This window comes from Pangasianodon hypophthalmus, chromosome 6, assembly GCF_027358585.1.
Source record: "Pangasianodon hypophthalmus isolate fPanHyp1 chromosome 6, fPanHyp1.pri, whole genome shotgun sequence".
NCBI classification, from domain to species: Eukaryota; Metazoa; Chordata; class Actinopteri; order Siluriformes; family Pangasiidae; genus Pangasianodon; species Pangasianodon hypophthalmus.
Window position 1 is genome coordinate 438,677 of NC_069715.1, and position 17,435 is coordinate 456,111.

The following is a 17,435-nucleotide window of genomic DNA, read 5'->3' on the forward strand; positions in this document are numbered from 1 at the left end:
ACCACACTCTACACTCCTACACCACTCCCTCTCACTCCTACACCACACTCTACACTCCTACACCACTCCCTCTCACTCCTACACAACACTCTACACTCTTACACCACACTCTACATTCCTACACCACCTTCTCACTCCTACACCACACTCTACAATCCTACACCACCCTCTCACTCTTACACCACACTCTACACCACTCCCTCTCACTCCTACACCACACTCTACACTCCTACACCACTCCCTCTCACTCCTACACCACACTCTACACTCCTACACCACACTCTACACTCCTATACAACACTCTACACTCCTACATCACACTCTACACTCCTACACCACTCCCTCTCACTCCTACACAACCCTCTACACTCCTACACAACAGTCTACACTCCTACACCACACTCTACACAACATCCCTCACTTCCACACCACACCCTTTCACTCCTATGCCACACCCCTCACTTCTACACCACATCCCTTACTTCTACACCACACTCTCGTCTCTTACACCACACCCCCCTCTCCCCTACACCACATCCCTCACTCCTACACCACACCCCCTCACTCCTACACCACACCCCTCACACCTACACAACAACCATCACTCCTACACCACATCCCCTCACTCCTACATCACACCCCTCACTCTTACACCACATCACTCACTCCTACACCACATCCCCTCACTCCTACATCACACCCCTCACTCTTACACCACATCACTCACTCCTACATCACATCCCTCACTCCTACACCACATCCCTCACTCCTACACCAGTCCCTCTCACTCCTACACCACACCCCTCACTTATACACCACACCCCTTCACTCCTACACCACACCCTCACTCCTACACCACACCCCTCACACCTACACAACACCCCCTCGCTCCTACACCACATCCCCTCACACCTACACAACAACCATCACTCCTACACCACATCCCCTCACTCCTACATCACACCCCTCACTCTTACACCACATCACTCACTCCTACATCACATCCCTCACTCCTACACCACATCCCTCACTCCTACACCAGTCCCTCTCACTCCTACACCACACCCCTCACTTATACACCACACCCCTTCACTCCTACACCACACCCTCACTCCTACACCACACCCCTCACACCTACACAACACCCCCTCGCTCCTACACCACATCCCCTCACACCTACACAACAACCATCACTCCTACACCACATCCCCTCACTCCTACATCACACCCCTCACTCTTACACCACATCACTCACTCCTACATCACATCCCTCACTCCTACACCACATCCCTCACTCCTACACCAGTCCCTCTCACTCCTACACCACACCCCTCACTTATACACCACACCCCACACTACTACACCACACCCCTCACTCCTACACCACACCCCTCACACCTACACAACACCCCCTCCCTTATACACCACACCCCTTCACTCCTGCAGCACACCCCACACTACTACACCACACCCCTCACTCCTACACCACACCCCTCACTCCTACACTACACCCCCTCACTCCTACACCAGTCCCTCTCACTCCTACACCACATCCCCTCACTCCTACACCACACCCCTCAATTATACACAAAACCCATCACTCCTACACCACATCCCTTACTTCTACACCACACTCTTGTCTCTTACACCATACCCCCCTCTCCCCTACACCACATCCCCTCACTCCTACACCACACCCCTCACTCCTACACCACACCCCTCAATTATACACAACATCCATCACTCCTACACCGCACCCCTCACTCCTACACTACACCCCCTCACTCCTACACCAGTCCCTCTCACTCCTACACCACACCCATTACTCCTACACCACATCCCTCACTCGTACACCACATCCCTCACTCGTACACCACACCCCTCACTTATACACCACACCCCCACTCCTACACCACACCCCTCTCTCTTACACCACATCCCTCACTCCTACACCACACCCCTCACTTCTACACCACACCCCTTCACTCCTACACCACACCCCTCACTCTTACACCACTCCCTCTCAATCCTACACCACACCCTTTCAATCCTATGCCACACCCCTCACTCCTACACCACACCCCTCACACTTACACCACATTCCTCACTCCGACATCACATCCCTCACTTCTACACCACACCCCTTCACTCCTACATCACAACCCTCACTCCTACACCACTCCCTCTCAATCCTACACCACACTCTTTCGATCCTATGCCACACCCCTTCACTCCTACACCACACCCCTCACTCTTACACCACATCCCCTCACTCCTACATCACATCCCTCACTCCTACACCACTACCTCTCACTCCTACACCACACCCCCTCACTGCCACACCACACCCCTCACTCATACACTACACTCTTTTCTCTTACACCACACCCATCACTCCTATGCCACAGCCTTCACTCTTACACCACACCCATCACTCCTATGCCACAGCCCTCACTCTTAAACCACACCCATCACTCCTATGTCACAGCCCTCACTCCTACACCACACCCATCACTCCTACACCACTCTCCTCACTCCTACTCCACATCCCTCACTCATACACCACACCCTTTCACTCCTAAACCACAGCCCTCACTCCTACACCACACCCATCACTCCTATGCCACAGCCTTCACTCTTACACCACACCCATCACTCCTATGCCACAGCCCTCACTCTTAAACCACACCCATCACTCCTATGTCACAGCCCTCACTCCTACACCACACCCATCACTCCTACACCACTCTCCTCACTCCTACTCCACATCCCTCACTCATACACCACACCCTTTCACTCCTAAACCACACCCATCACTCCTACATCACAACCTTCCCTCCTATACCACTCCCTCTCAATCCTACACCACACCCTTTCAATCCTATGCCACATCCCTCACTCCTGCACCACACCCCTCAATCTTACACCACATCCCTCACTCCTACACCACACCCCTCTCTCCTACACCAGACCAGCAGACCAGCTGGCAGATGTTTTCACGGACATCTTCAACACCTCCCTGAGCAGCACCATTGTTCCGACGTGCTTCAAGGCCACCACCATCATCCCCATGCCAAAGAAGTCTCCAGTGTCCTGCCTCAACGACTACTGTCCCGTTGCACTTACACCTATCATCATGAAGTGCTTCGAGAGGCTCATCATGAGGCACATCAAGACCATGCTGCCCTCCTCACTGGACCCCCTGCAATTCGCTTACCGCCCCAACCGCTCAACAGATGGCACCATCACCACCACCCTCCATCTGGCCCTCACCCACCTGGAGTATAAAGACACTTATGTTCGAATGCTGTTCATAGACTTCAGTTCAGCATTCAACACAATCATTCCTCAGCACCTGATTGGAAAGCTGAACCTGCTGGGCCTGAACACCTCCCTCTGCAACTGGATCCTGGACTTCCTGACTGGGAGACCTCAGTCAGTCCAGATCGGGAACAGCATCTCCAACACCACCACACTGAGCACTGGGGCCCCACAGGGCTGTGTGCTCAGTCCACTGCTGTTCACTCTGCTGACTCACGACTGTGTAGCAACGCACAGCTCGAACCACATCATCAAGTTCGCCGATGACACGACCGTGGTGGGTCTCATCAGCAAGAACGACGAGTCAGCATACAGAGAGGAGGTGCAGCGGCTAATGGACTGCCAACAACCTGTCCCTGAACGTGGACAAAACTAAAGAGATGGTTGTTGACTTCAGAAGAGCACAGAGTGACCACTCTCCGCTGGACATCGATGGCTCCTCCGTGGAGATCGTCAAGAGCACCAAGTTTCTTGGTGTTCACCTGGCGGAGAACCTCACCTGGTCACTCAACACCAGTTCCATAACGAAGAAAGCCCAGCAGTGCCTGTACTTTCTGCAAAGGCTGAGGAAAGCACATCTTCCACCCCCAATCCTCACCATGTTCTACAGAGGGACTATCGAGAGCATCCTGAGCAGCTGCATCACTGCCTGGTTTGGGAATTGCACCGTCTTGGATCGCAAGACCCTGCAGCGGATAGTGAGGACAGCTGAGAAGATCATTGGGGTCTCTCGTCCCTCCATCACAGACATTTACACCTCATGGTGCATCTGCAAAGCCACCAGCATTGTGGATGACCCCACACACCCCTCTCACACACCCCTCTTTCACACACTCTTCACCCTCCTGCCGTCTGGTAAACAGTACCGAAGCATTCGGGCCTCACGACCAGACTGTGCAACAGTTTCTTCCCCCATGCCATCAGACTCCTCAATACTCAGAAACCGGACTGAAGGAAGGAACACACACACATACCTCCAATACTCAGAAACTGGACTGAACACACACACATACATGTATAGACACACATAACTGAGCATCCTTCATCCACTCTGCAATTTTTTTGCACATGTTTATGCTGCTACAATACTCATTATATTATACTGTTCATAGGCTGCTACTCTTATGTTTACACTATTTCAGCTGCTTGTATTGTACTCTTGTACTCTTTGCACTATTGTCACTGGGTTCACTTTTAAACAGAACTGTGTGCTGATTAGCGCTGCACTGGGACTTACTGCGCCCATTGTCTGTCCCAGTAGTCACTGTACTGTCTTGTACTCTTGTGTACTGTCTTGTGCTGTCTGTACGTGTTTGCACTTGTGCACTTTATTGTATAAATTACGTAGTCCCTTGTAGTTCTGTGTTGTTCTGTGTCGTCTCATGGAGAAACGTTGTTTCGTTTCACTATGTACTTGTACATGGCTGAAATGACAATAAACTACACTTGAACTTGAACTTGAACCACACCCCTTCACTCCTACACCACTCCCTCCCAATCCTACACCACACCCTTTCAATCCTACTCCACATCCTTCAGTCCTACACAACATCCCTCACTCATACACCACACCCATCACTCCTACACCACACCCCTCACTCCTAAACCACACCCATCACTCCTACACCACACCCCTCACTCCTAAACCACACCCATCACTCCTACACCACACCCCTCACTCCTACACCACACCCCTCACTCCTAAACTACACTCTACACTCCTACACCACACCCATCACTCCTACACCACACCCCTCACTCCTACACCACACCCCCTCACTCCTACTCCACACCCCTCACTCCTACACCAAACCCCTCATTCCTAAACCACACTCTTCACTCCTACACCACACCCCCTCACTCCTAAACCACTCCCTTTCACTCCTACACCACACCCCTCACTCCTACACCACACCCCTCACTCCTAAACTACACTCTACACTCCTACACCACACCCATCACTCCTACACCACACCCCTCACTCCTACACCACACCCCCTCACTCCTACTCCACATCCTTCACTCCTCCACTCTTTGTCTGTAATGTTTGTAACTCAGTGGTGTGTGTGTGTGTGTGTGTGTGTGTGTGTCAAGGCATGTGTGTGTTGTAAACAGTGTGAGGAACAATAGTGTTCCCTTTAGGAGAAAGGGAGTGATGCCAAATAACCAAACAATCTGGAACGTCATGCTCGGACAGGATGGAGCCAAAGACAAACACACACACACACACACACACACACACGCTTGGGGACAGAAATACACACAGGCTGTTAACAAGCTGTCTCAATCCTTATTTTATAGGGAATGCACAATTTTGATAGAACCACATTCCAGAAAATGCATTCCTGAATACACACTACTGAATATACACAACTAAATGCACACTCCTCTGCACACTCCTCCTGAACACAACATCCTGGAAGACACACTATAGTTATGCACTCCTCCTGAAAACGCACTCTTAAAGTTCACTGAAACATACTCCTAAATAAACACTTTTTCATAAACACTCCAAACACACCCTCGAAAACACACTCCTGAAGCTCCCAACTGAAACAAACTCCTAAAAGCACACTCCTGAAACATACTCCTCAGTAAACAATCCTGGAACACACTCATAAAACACACACCTGAATATATACTCCTGAAGTTCCCTTCCAAAAACTCATTCCTGCTGCACACTCCTCCTGAACACACTCCTCCTGAACACACTCCTCCTGAACACACTCCCCCTGAAACACACTCCAGTTTAATTTCTCATGGTGAAACTGAATGTTCTGGCCTCATAGAGACAGACGTGGTTTGTTTTGGGCATTTCTATGTAAATATGTATTGTAATGAAAAGCACATGGTACCAAACAAACACAGCAGTGTATCTCTTGCTCACACACCCTGTTACGGCACATCTGTATTAAATAGAGTCTGTATGGAGGGACGGGTCCAAACACATGACAGAACTCAAAAAGAAGCTTGGGGAAAAAACAAGCTGAAAAAACACAATGGAGGCCTGTGCATTGTCTCACTGTCTCAAAGATACACACGCAAGAACTCATCTGCACAAGCAGAACCTTCTAATCAGGACAAAAGAGAACTCCAGGACCACGTTCCCAATCTGTATTATCCAAATCACTCCGCTCCAGAACCCATGTTCTCCAGACTCTACTCATCATGACCCTCAAAGCACAATCTTGAACCACATTATAGAAAACACACTGCTGAAACATAGTTACTCAAGAACTCACATTTTTCATGGACTCTAGATGATATGCTTTCCAGACCATGTACGCTCTGAAACTCATAACAATCAGGAACATGTACTGTTGTCTCCAAATCCAGGACTCTACAAATCCCATGTTCTCCGGATCTCATTCTGCCAAACCATAGCATCTCAAGAACTCCACATAATCAAAAACACACCTTCTTCCAGACATTACATTCTTCAGAACTCATTGTGCCCAGACTATCAGTTCTTCCGATCCCACATTCTCCAAAAGTTCTCTAAGAGACATGAACTATCTCCACACTCTCTGTACCTTCACCACCTTCTTCAGAACCTATGTTCAGAAACCAAGTTATCAGAACTGACCCATACTTATCAAGTCATATACTAACCAGAACCCACAGCCTCCAGATACCGTATTCACCAAAACCTACAATCTCCAGAACCAGCACCATATCTATAATTAAAGTTTGCTAAGACACATGCCCTCTAGATTCCTCTCCAGAATATAGAGCCTCCAGAACCAACATCATGAACAGAGCCAGAGTTCTCAAAAGAAACACATTCTCCCAACCATATGTTGTCTGAAACCCTGACTGCTTGAGCCACCATCCTTTTTAGAACCCAAGTTCTCCATATCGTATCTTCTTCAGAACCTTCCCTAGTCAGAATCTACATTCTCTACAGCACATGCACTTGAGAGCATATGATTCCAAGAGCCCCACTCTCCAGAGTCAATGCTCTCTAGAACCAACATTGTCTAGACCACATATAGTATTCTTCAGAATTGGCACCCTCCACAACCCATGTTCTCCAGGCTATATGATTACTAGAACCAACACTAGCAGATATTTTGAACCCATGTGTTCCAGAATTAGCCCATTATCCCACTATTGCTGTGGCAACAACCTAAGTCACTGTCACAGCACTATGGAAAATAAATAAATAAATAAATAAATAAATAAATAAATAAATAAATATCGCGGGCAGTCGTGGCCTAATGGATAGAGAAACTGGACTGAACACACACACATACATGTATAGACACACATAACTGAGCATCCTTCATCCACTCTGCAATTTTTTTGCACATGTTTATGCTGCTACAATACTCATTATATTATACTGTTCATAGGCTGCTACTCTTATGTTTACACTATTTCAGCTGCTTGTATTGTACTCTTGTACTCTTTGCACTATTGTCACTGGGTTCACTTTTAAACAGAACTGTGTGCTGATTAGCGCTGCACTGGGACTTACTGCGCCCATTGTCTGTCCCAGTAGTCACTGTACTGTCTTGTACTCTTGTGTACTGTCTTGTGCTGTCTGTACGTGTTTGCACTTGTGCACTTTATTGTATAAATTACGTAGTCCCTTGTAGTTCTGTGTTGTTCTGTGTCGTCTCATGGAGAAACGTTGTTTCGTTTCACTATGTACTTGTACATGGCTGAAATGACAATAAACTACACTTGAACTTGAACTTGAACCACACCCCTTCACTCCTACACCACTCCCTCCCAATCCTACACCACACCCTTTCAATCCTACTCCACATCCTTCAGTCCTACACAACATCCCTCACTCATACACCACACCCATCACTCCTACACCACACCCCTCACTCCTAAACCACACCCATCACTCCTACACCACACCCCTCACTCCTAAACCACACCCATCACTCCTACACCACACCCCTCACTCCTACACCACACCCCTCACTCCTAAACTACACTCTACACTCCTACACCACACCCATCACTCCTACACCACACCCCTCACTCCTACACCACACCCCCTCACTCCTACTCCACACCCCTCACTCCTACACCAAACCCCTCATTCCTAAACCACACTCTTCACTCCTACACCACACCCCCTCACTCCTAAACCACTCCCTTTCACTCCTACACCACACCCCTCACTCCTACACCACACCCCTCACTCCTAAACTACACTCTACACTCCTACACCACACCCATCACTCCTACACCACACCCCTCACTCCTACACCACACCCCCTCACTCCTACTCCACATCCTTCACTCCTCCACTCTTGCAGCCCGAAGGTGAACCTGAAGGTTGTGGGTTCGAGTCTCAGGTCCTGCAGGGATTGTAGGTGGGGGAGTGAATGACCAGCGCTCTCTCCCACCCTCAATACCACCACTGAGGTGAGACCCTTGAGCAAGGCACCGAACCCCCAACTGCTCCCCGGGCGCCGCAGCAAAAAAAAGGCTGCCCACTGCTCCGGGTGTGTGTTCACGGTGTGTGTGTGTATTCACGGTGTGTGTGTGCACTTGGATGGGTTTAAATGCAGAACGCAAATTCCGAGTATTGCTCACCACACTTGGCCACAAGTCACTTTACTTCAGATAACCTGCCACAGCACTGTGGCAACAAACAACATCAGTATTACAGCGTTTCGGAAACTAACTACATCAGTACTATGTCAACAACTTCCATTAGTGTCATAGTACTATGGAAATAAACAACATCAGCATCACAGCACGATGGCAACAAACTATATGACTATCAAAGCACTATGACAACAAGCTACATCAGTGTCACCATGGAAACATCACAGAAAAAGGATAAAGGTTGAACATTCATGATGTAAGAAGTGCTGAGTCTTACCTCGTTCACACTGAGCTCCGGTGAATCCGTATGTACACACACAGCGGTTTGGAGCAACACACCTTCCTCCGTTCAAACATCCCGACTCACACACCGCTACACACACACACACACACACACACACACACAGTACAGCATTATTGATCTGTGTAGACTTAATTATTGCATTACTGTTGACAAAGTCATGATGATGTTAATGACTTCAATCTGATCAAAGATTCCAAATCACTCTAAACTCGCTAATCTGTTTAAAATAAAATCTGTTGCTTTACATACTACATGTAACCTAAACCAAATTTAGGAATCTGATCTGATAGATTTAGCATATATGTTACCATGACAACAAGAATCTTGTGAATCCTGTCAGAGTGCAACGAGTAGCTAACAGTAACATGGCATGTTTATTCATCACTGATTATTCATCATCTTCACTGCTTTTTTAACACCTTTTAAATTAGCAATCTCAGTGAGATGTTAGTGAACAGTAGAATTAACACCTGACACCATTTTGTTTATAAACTGTTTAAAAATTTAAGCAAACCTCTGTTCGCATAAACCAAGCCCGCTCCCACTATCGAAACCTAAAGCCTAATGAGTTTCCTTTTAAGGAAAAGGCTGGGGGTGGAGCTAATTTACACAAGTCATGAAAAGAAAAAACTTAGCTATATCCATGGCATGAAAATATTTCTATATATCAGACTTTCTATGTGAAATTATGGGATTCTTACAGGTTTATAAACAGTGTTCAACTTTACAAACTTATAGATTATTATATTCCATGGAAACATAGCTGAGGAGGTTCCCATGGCAACAGTGCAGGTGTTATAGGTAAAGTATTGACAGCACAGATACTATAATATCAGTCAGGGATTAATAATTCTTTAATCACATGGTTTGAAGATAACTTTGATATTTTTAAATCATTGGTTAAGAAAGGCTTTAATGTCTCAGTCGATCTGATCGCATTAATAACGGAGTGCATTATGGGTAATGTAGAGTTCACAGTATGAATGAAAGGTGTTGATGATGAGCTTTTCCTTACGCTGGCCGCAGTGAGCTCCGGTGTAGCCTTTCTGACACAGACAGTTATCTTCAGCACACGTTCCTCCGTTCATACAGCGAATATTACAGTTTTGAACTGCAACAGAGGAAATATATTAAAGACAAACACACACACACACACACACACGTAATCCTAAACACACTGAATATATGGATGTTCATTTCTCAGGGTGAGGACTGTAATAAAATATCTGCAGGTTTTTTTGTACAAATCCAGATGTTTGTGTCACAGATACTGACATCATGACATCATGTGTTTATTTATTAAAATTGATATCATGATATTGTGGCATAAGTGAATATAAGGTGAGGATTTATACGTCATCAGGCTTTAAGAGTTTATTTAATAGATAGACCACTTTTTTCTTTTCATCTATTATTCTACAAGAAATACCACTTGTAGGAAATACAGTATGGAAGCAATGAGATACGACCCTCAACAGCCATTTTTCTGATTTTTAAAAGCGTCCATTTCATGAATATGGGAAATATTTTAGCGCTGTGTGGATGTGCACACGGAGATGACTAAATATTTTCAATAGCAATAGACATCTGCTTGTAGAATCACAGAGATGTTTATGCGGTTGGGACTAAAGCTATCGGCTCGTCCTTGGGTTCGTCTGAAAGCAGAGATCATTTTCAGCTCCCTGCGTAAAACTAACGCCAAGCAAACAGGTCTAACTTCCAAAGTCTCTCAGGACCGAGTGTGTCATATTTATTTTCCCTGATTTAACACTCATCACCTCACTCTCAGTCCAAGACATCAAGGTCTAAAGCATCCAGTGAAAAGCTAAGAAGCTCAGGATTGTAGAAGGATCTTGGGTGTAGGGGTTACAGATTGGTTTTGGATTGCACTCTGAACTCACTGAATCCCAGAAGAGATGAGGTAATGGACAGGAAATGACATCATACATGAGGCAGGAATTAGGATTGGACGGCAAATTAATTTTGCACAGAGAGGCTCTGCCAGAAAATAATTCCTGACAAATACACTGACACAAGAAATAAAACATTCTTCAAAAACTCACACACACACACACACACACACACATACACACACACCTGATTTGGAGCCACAGGATGGAGCGATCTGTCCATTTGGGCAGGTGCACATGTTTGGTCTGGAACAAAATCCGTCACCACAGGAACTACGGCAGATTGCTGGAGAGAGAGAGAGTGAGACAGAAACAGACAGACCAGGAGAGAGAGAGAGAGAGAGAGAGAGAGAAAGAGAGAGATGGAGAGAGACAGAGAGAGAGAGATTAGGCTCCGCCCCCGGTTCACCTGTGTCATGGTTTGATGTGGAGCTGATGGAGGTCAGTAACTTGCTGCTTAGCTTCTTTGAGTTTTCCTGATGTGTTTGTAAACTCTACAGTCTCGTGTTTTTGTGTTCTATTGGCCAACACTTCCGAGGTTGAAAACTGTTTAAAGTTCACAGCTCTTGTGCTCTTGTACAGGAATGCAAACTCCTTTTTTTGCATTCTTGTGTCCTGTAATGCTCAAATGAACTGTTTATTTCCAGGCAAGTTTTTTTCATGTTTATTCTGAATGCTGACTTTTGACATTCTATCTTCTGAAATTCTGAAATACCAAAGTTCTGAGACTTTTAGTGTCTCCAGGGTTTCTCCGTTATTTCAGCCGGGTTTTTTGGCTTACGCAATTATGGATTTGATTTGTTTAATTACTGCATCTGTTGGCTGTTTAGAAAAAGCCCAGCTGACGTGACTGCCTGTAAAAAGTAGCATTTTCAAAATAATTCAACAAACCACAGAACAGAAGAATTTTGGATTTAGAGTCAAAGTTAAGATTTAAGTTCAGGATTTGGTGTTTATGGTTAGTGAGCCAAGTCAGCTCCTTCTCCTCTGTCCATCTGGTGAATAAAATGTTTCTGATTGTAGTGATGCAGATCGCGACCCCACACTTCCTCACTTTCAGCTGCTGAACAATATAAACAATCAGGCCGTCAGCCAGCACACAACACCAGCACAAAGCCCACGACGGCCTTCCTGAGAAACGCAGCGCTCTATTCAGACCTGGAGGAAAAAACATCATCACAATACGTTTCCATCTCAACAGAATCAATAAAGGCAAACGGCACATAAATCACATCTTTCTGTGGGATGCAGATTTGTGTCAAGGACATGGCACAGAAGATGTAATAGAAGCATTGAGTGAAGAAATGTGGAGCCCTGGACATCTTCTTAACCCCTTGCTGTGCAGCTTGCTGGTGGTGGAGCTAACAGAGGGTTGGAGCTATCAGAGGGTTGGAGCTATCAGAGGGTTGGAGCTATCAGAGGGTTGGAGCTATCAGAGGGTTGGAGCTAACAGAGGGTTGGAGCTATCAGAAGAATCCGTGACCTGAGAGCTTCTGACACTGTTTTTGGTTCTAAGATGATCAGTTGTGGAACGTGTTAGTGCTCAGTCTGAGGTGTTAGTGCACAGTGTGTGATTTGAGTCCAGTTATTTAGTCATTTGATATATATATATATATATATTAACAGATCTTTAGCACTTACGGACAATACACTGGTTCCCTCCGGTGAGTGTTTTCCATCCAGGACAGCAGTACGAGTGTTGTCGTGTTCCACACACATTTGGGCTGCAGAAAAGGACATTTAAAAAAAATTAATTAGGTCTTTTAAGGAAGAGGTATTTATTTGATATAATGAACATACATGTTATTTTTAACCAGCATTAATATGTGTTGCACGTAACACCTCACACTCTCGCTCTTACACACTCGTCTGAATGAACGCACTTCATTACATGTGCATTTATGACTCAGTTAGCTGCATGCTTTCAGAGTTGAATCATCAAATCGAATCAAGGACATTGTGTTTTTTTCCAAACCAATTTGATTATCTGCAGTCACACTGTGTTCTTACATAACAAGGCTGGAACAGGAATGTGTCACAATCCAGGCCTGGAGACCAACAATCCTACCAGTCCTGCCAAACTTCACGCAGTTTGATCTGCATTTTGAGTTATCGCTCAAAAACACGCCAAAAGAGCGATCTTTTAATAAAAACAGCAGATGAGCCAATTGACTGCTGGAATGATTGACAGGTGTGAAGGCGTTATGAATTCTCCAATATTAATTGACCCCCCTGGAAGCCCCAACATCCCAACATCCCACCTACCTATGTTTGCTAGGTTAGCTTTCAGTTGTTTACTAGTTAGATTTTTATAATCAGAAAGCTTACTTCTAGCTGCATGTGGTCCTAGTACAAGTACATCTGTCTTGCCAGAATTAAGTAAAAGGAAGTTAATAAACATCCAGTGTCTAATGTCCTTTACACATTGTACACATGGTCATCTGGCTTTGCTGAAACATACAATGTGTGATGTGTGTCATCAGCACAACAGTGGAAGCTAATACCATGTTTATGAATAATTTTACCAAGAGGTAGCATACATCTCAACCATGAATGCATAGTTTGGGATTATTTAGCTAAATTAGCAAACAGTTAATGTTAAAGACCTTCCTCAGAGACTCAGACAGGACAGTTCAGTGACTGTGGTGTTCCTCTGACCACAGCTACACGTACATCAACAACTAAAATGTCCTAAAATCAGACTTCACAACAATCAGATGCTGAGATACAAACCATTAAACCACTGAGATCGCTTAACAGCAGCTCTGCCAGTAGTGCAGCTCCTAAATCACAGTTTTCCGACGTCTTCAGGACAGAGGAGTTTACGCTTCTTTGTGGTTTCTCAGTAACATGCGGAACAAGCTGCGTTTTTGTCTTATTAAAAGAAAAAAGAGAGGCTGGTGAGGGAACAACTGTTTATAGCTGCTATAACGTAAGTGACAACAGGAACTAACTTGCTTCACTGACATTCCACAACAGTAAAAGTAGCTATAAATGGATAAAAAGTATGCTGTGGCATTCTTTAATAAATAATAAATTGTAATCGTTGACAAAGTGCTTTTCACTATGGCAGCAACACACACAGTGGTGTGTGAGACTCTCATCATGATGCCCGTGTCTGAGTCAGAGATAATAATCATGTAAACATCACAGTCTGAAACATCTGGACCAGGCTGATAAGCAAGCCAGCTGTTCATGATAAATAAACACTCACATCACTCCACTGAACCTCAGTTAGAATTTTAATGACCTTTTGAAGAGCAGCACATGTTCAGACGAGGGAATTTGTCAGAAATTTGGCAGGTAGAAACAAATGTATAGAGTAGATGTGTCGAGGAGGGGGCGTGTCACACTGTAGTCAGAAGAAGTCATCTTTACACTCCTGGGCAAAACAATAGGCCGAGCCCAAAATGTTTTTCTGATGGCTATCTAATGCAGGTTTTGTCTAGAAGTTGTTAAAAAGCCATTGCTGTCTCAGAAAAACATCAAAGACAGAATGAAGTTTTTGGAAGAAGGGTTTGATTCCGAGGGGTTGAGCAGAGATTGTTGGGTTGTGTGGAGTGATGCATCATGATCTGAGCTGCATGGTGATGCTCCAGAGACGTGTCTTCTGAAGATCTGGTGAGAAATACAACAGTGAAAGCATCTCTACCACAGTGAAGCCTGGAGGAAGAGGTGTCATGGTGTGGGAGCCTTTTCTGCTGCTTCACTGTGGAAAGTCACCTAATGCTTTGGAATAGAGGAGAAGATTGCAGAAAGGCTTCCCACAAGTGAAAGGTTGTTTTCAGCCACACGATGCTCCTGCCTTCACTGCAAACACCACCATAAAGTGGCTTGAGAACAAGTCCATCAGGCTCATGCTTTGACTCGGTCAAAGTCCAGATCTGAACCCTATAGAGATATTTGGTCTCACATTAAACACAAACTAACCAGGAATAATCAGCTGTTTGAAGGCATCAACACTGAATGGAACAACACTGACTCTTCTTTCTGTAAGAAGCTTTCTGCAAGTTTACCCACAAGGCTTAAGCATTTAGAGGGGACACTATCCCATACCAAGTTCCTTTATCTATTTGTTTAATTCTTGCTGATTTCCTGAACAATTTGTTGTTTGTTGTTAAGACCATTAAAAGCTTAATACTTTGCCATTTTGAGCTTGGCCCATTATTATTATTATTATTATTTGCCCAGGAGTGTATATAAACTCAACCTCAGCTTATCTGAGATTCTTAAATGGACCAAGAACTTCCTTAGAATACAACATTCATGTGACTGACACTATTGACAACACGGATGAGAAATGGATCAAATCCATCATTCTGTAGATCCGTGTTCTGTGTTTGACTGTAATCCACCTCTCACACACCTGTCGCAGGTAGGCCAGGTACTAGATCACTGAGTTCAGTTGGAATAAAGCAAAAATGTTCCAGAACATTCCACTCAATGCCATTCCTCAATATATCACCTCTCTATTTCATTAGAAAAACAGGAACGCCTATAAAACCTGAATGAACAACAGTCACTGGGGCTCGAATAAAAACACAGAGTAAACTACAGGGGAACTTCAAACCAGAACCAGATTCTTGGACCATTTTAACCATTTATTCAACCTCGCCAGAGTTATACGAGATCTCAGCTAGCTCAGAACATCAGCAGAATATTTACTGATACATTCAACAGATTTAGTTTGTAGCCTTAAGAAAGTTCCTGCAGTGTTCTGTCTTAATAAAACGTAATAATGTAACACAAAAACAGTGTGTAAATGAGCAGCAGGTCGTTCTGCAAAAAGTCGTAACAAAAGTTCTTCAATACGCAATGTTCTAGGAACTCTAATTCATTTCCAAACCATTCTGACAGCAGCGCTTTATACACAGGCTAACCCACTGTACTTCCTGAGGATTAAATGTAAGAAATAAATAAACACTTGAGATTAGCACAAATAAGTTTTTAATAAACTCAGAAAGATAATACAAATACTTCATGCACTTAACACAGTTACTCTAATGAACACAAGCTATCACTTATAAAACCGTATTCAGATTTATTTTCCTGAAATCTAAAGCAGAATGTTTATGTTTATGTAATCTCATTTCTCTCCAGCTTCAGTGCTCCGTTTCCTTCAGGAGTGTTTATCTCGATCATCAGTGAGATGAAGACACGACAAACTAGTGGATTTTAAATGAAAACTTCTTGCTATTTAAAGAGTTAACAGTGTTGTTACCCCTTGAGGCCAAGCTGTCCCGTGTTTCCTCTGCGTTTGGTCCTGCTGACTTCCTTCTGCTCCGGTTTGGCATCTTCAGTCGCGCCAAGCACCACAAGAGCTGACCAAAATCCCAAAATCAACAACCTCAGCCACCACATCCTGCCCCTCTGATAATCCACTTTATAAAAAGAAAACGCAGCTCAGGGACGATCCGGATCAGATCTGCATGAAAACACAAAAAATAACACAGTAAGATTTTATTTGCTGCAGAACAAACCAGCCATCAAACTGCACTGAAACTTTTTTTACTGAGTAAAAAGAAAAAAACAGAACGTTGAGGAATGCAAGAAGCCCAGCAGCCAAATGAGCCAAAATCAGCAGAAATCAGCAGTGCAGGATTTGCATAAGAAGTGCAAACAGATGTAGGAGCAAGTTCAGCTCTGTGTGAGATCATCCAACATCCAACATCCAACATTCAAGTCTAAACAGCTTTTACACACACTAACAAACCAAAGTGTAAAAGTAAAGGAGAAAGAGTGAAGAAGAAAACAGCTGGATGTTACTGTACCTCCCTGCAGCAGCCTGTGTGTCTCTCCTCTGTCTGATATAAAACCAGCTGGAGAAAAGAAGGACGAGGAGAGAAAGAAGAGTGCAGGATCCTCGGCTGGAGCTCTAGAGTTTAATCATGGCAGAAGATCAGCATGCAGCAGTGAAGTGAAGAGACGCAGAACTCGAACTGCTCTAAAAGCTTTTGTGCAGGATGAGCTGAGAGTTTGACTTTCTCCAGCTCTCCCTCTCTCTCTCCCTCTCTCTCTCTCCTTCTCTCCCTCTCTCTGCTGAACTTTCTCTTTCATCCCTCCTCCTCCTCGTCACTCTTCTCCTCCCAGAAACACTCCCTTTTCTTCTCTTTTCTTTCCTTTCTCACACTCTATATTTCCATAACTGAATTATGAATTTGTATCTTTCTCTGTTTTGTACACAACAGCAGCATCACAGCGCTTTATTATAAACTCACAGAACATTCCTGTGGAAATGAACCATTACGACTCACTGACTCACTGACTCACTGACTCACTGATTCAGTTCATCTTACAATAAAGAATCATGCAATAAAGAGTAT

General features: G+C 44.8%; 1 protein-coding gene across 1 annotated transcript in view; it reads right to left on the reverse strand.

Annotated features, from left to right (window-relative positions):
- The window catches only part of fbn1 (fibrillin 1), a 91,191-nt gene extending 74,035 nt beyond the window's left edge, over positions 1 to 17,156 (reverse strand). The window contains 6 exon segments of the mRNA XM_053234637.1: positions 9,176 to 9,271; positions 10,218 to 10,313; positions 11,300 to 11,398; positions 12,754 to 12,836; positions 16,334 to 16,537; positions 16,884 to 17,156. Coding sequence (XP_053090612.1) covers positions 9,176 to 9,271; positions 10,218 to 10,313; positions 11,300 to 11,398; positions 12,754 to 12,836; positions 16,334 to 16,473 — 514 coding nt within the window. The 5' untranslated portion in view covers positions 16,474 to 16,537; positions 16,884 to 17,156.
- Positions 17,157 to 17,435: the final 279 nt, after the last annotated feature.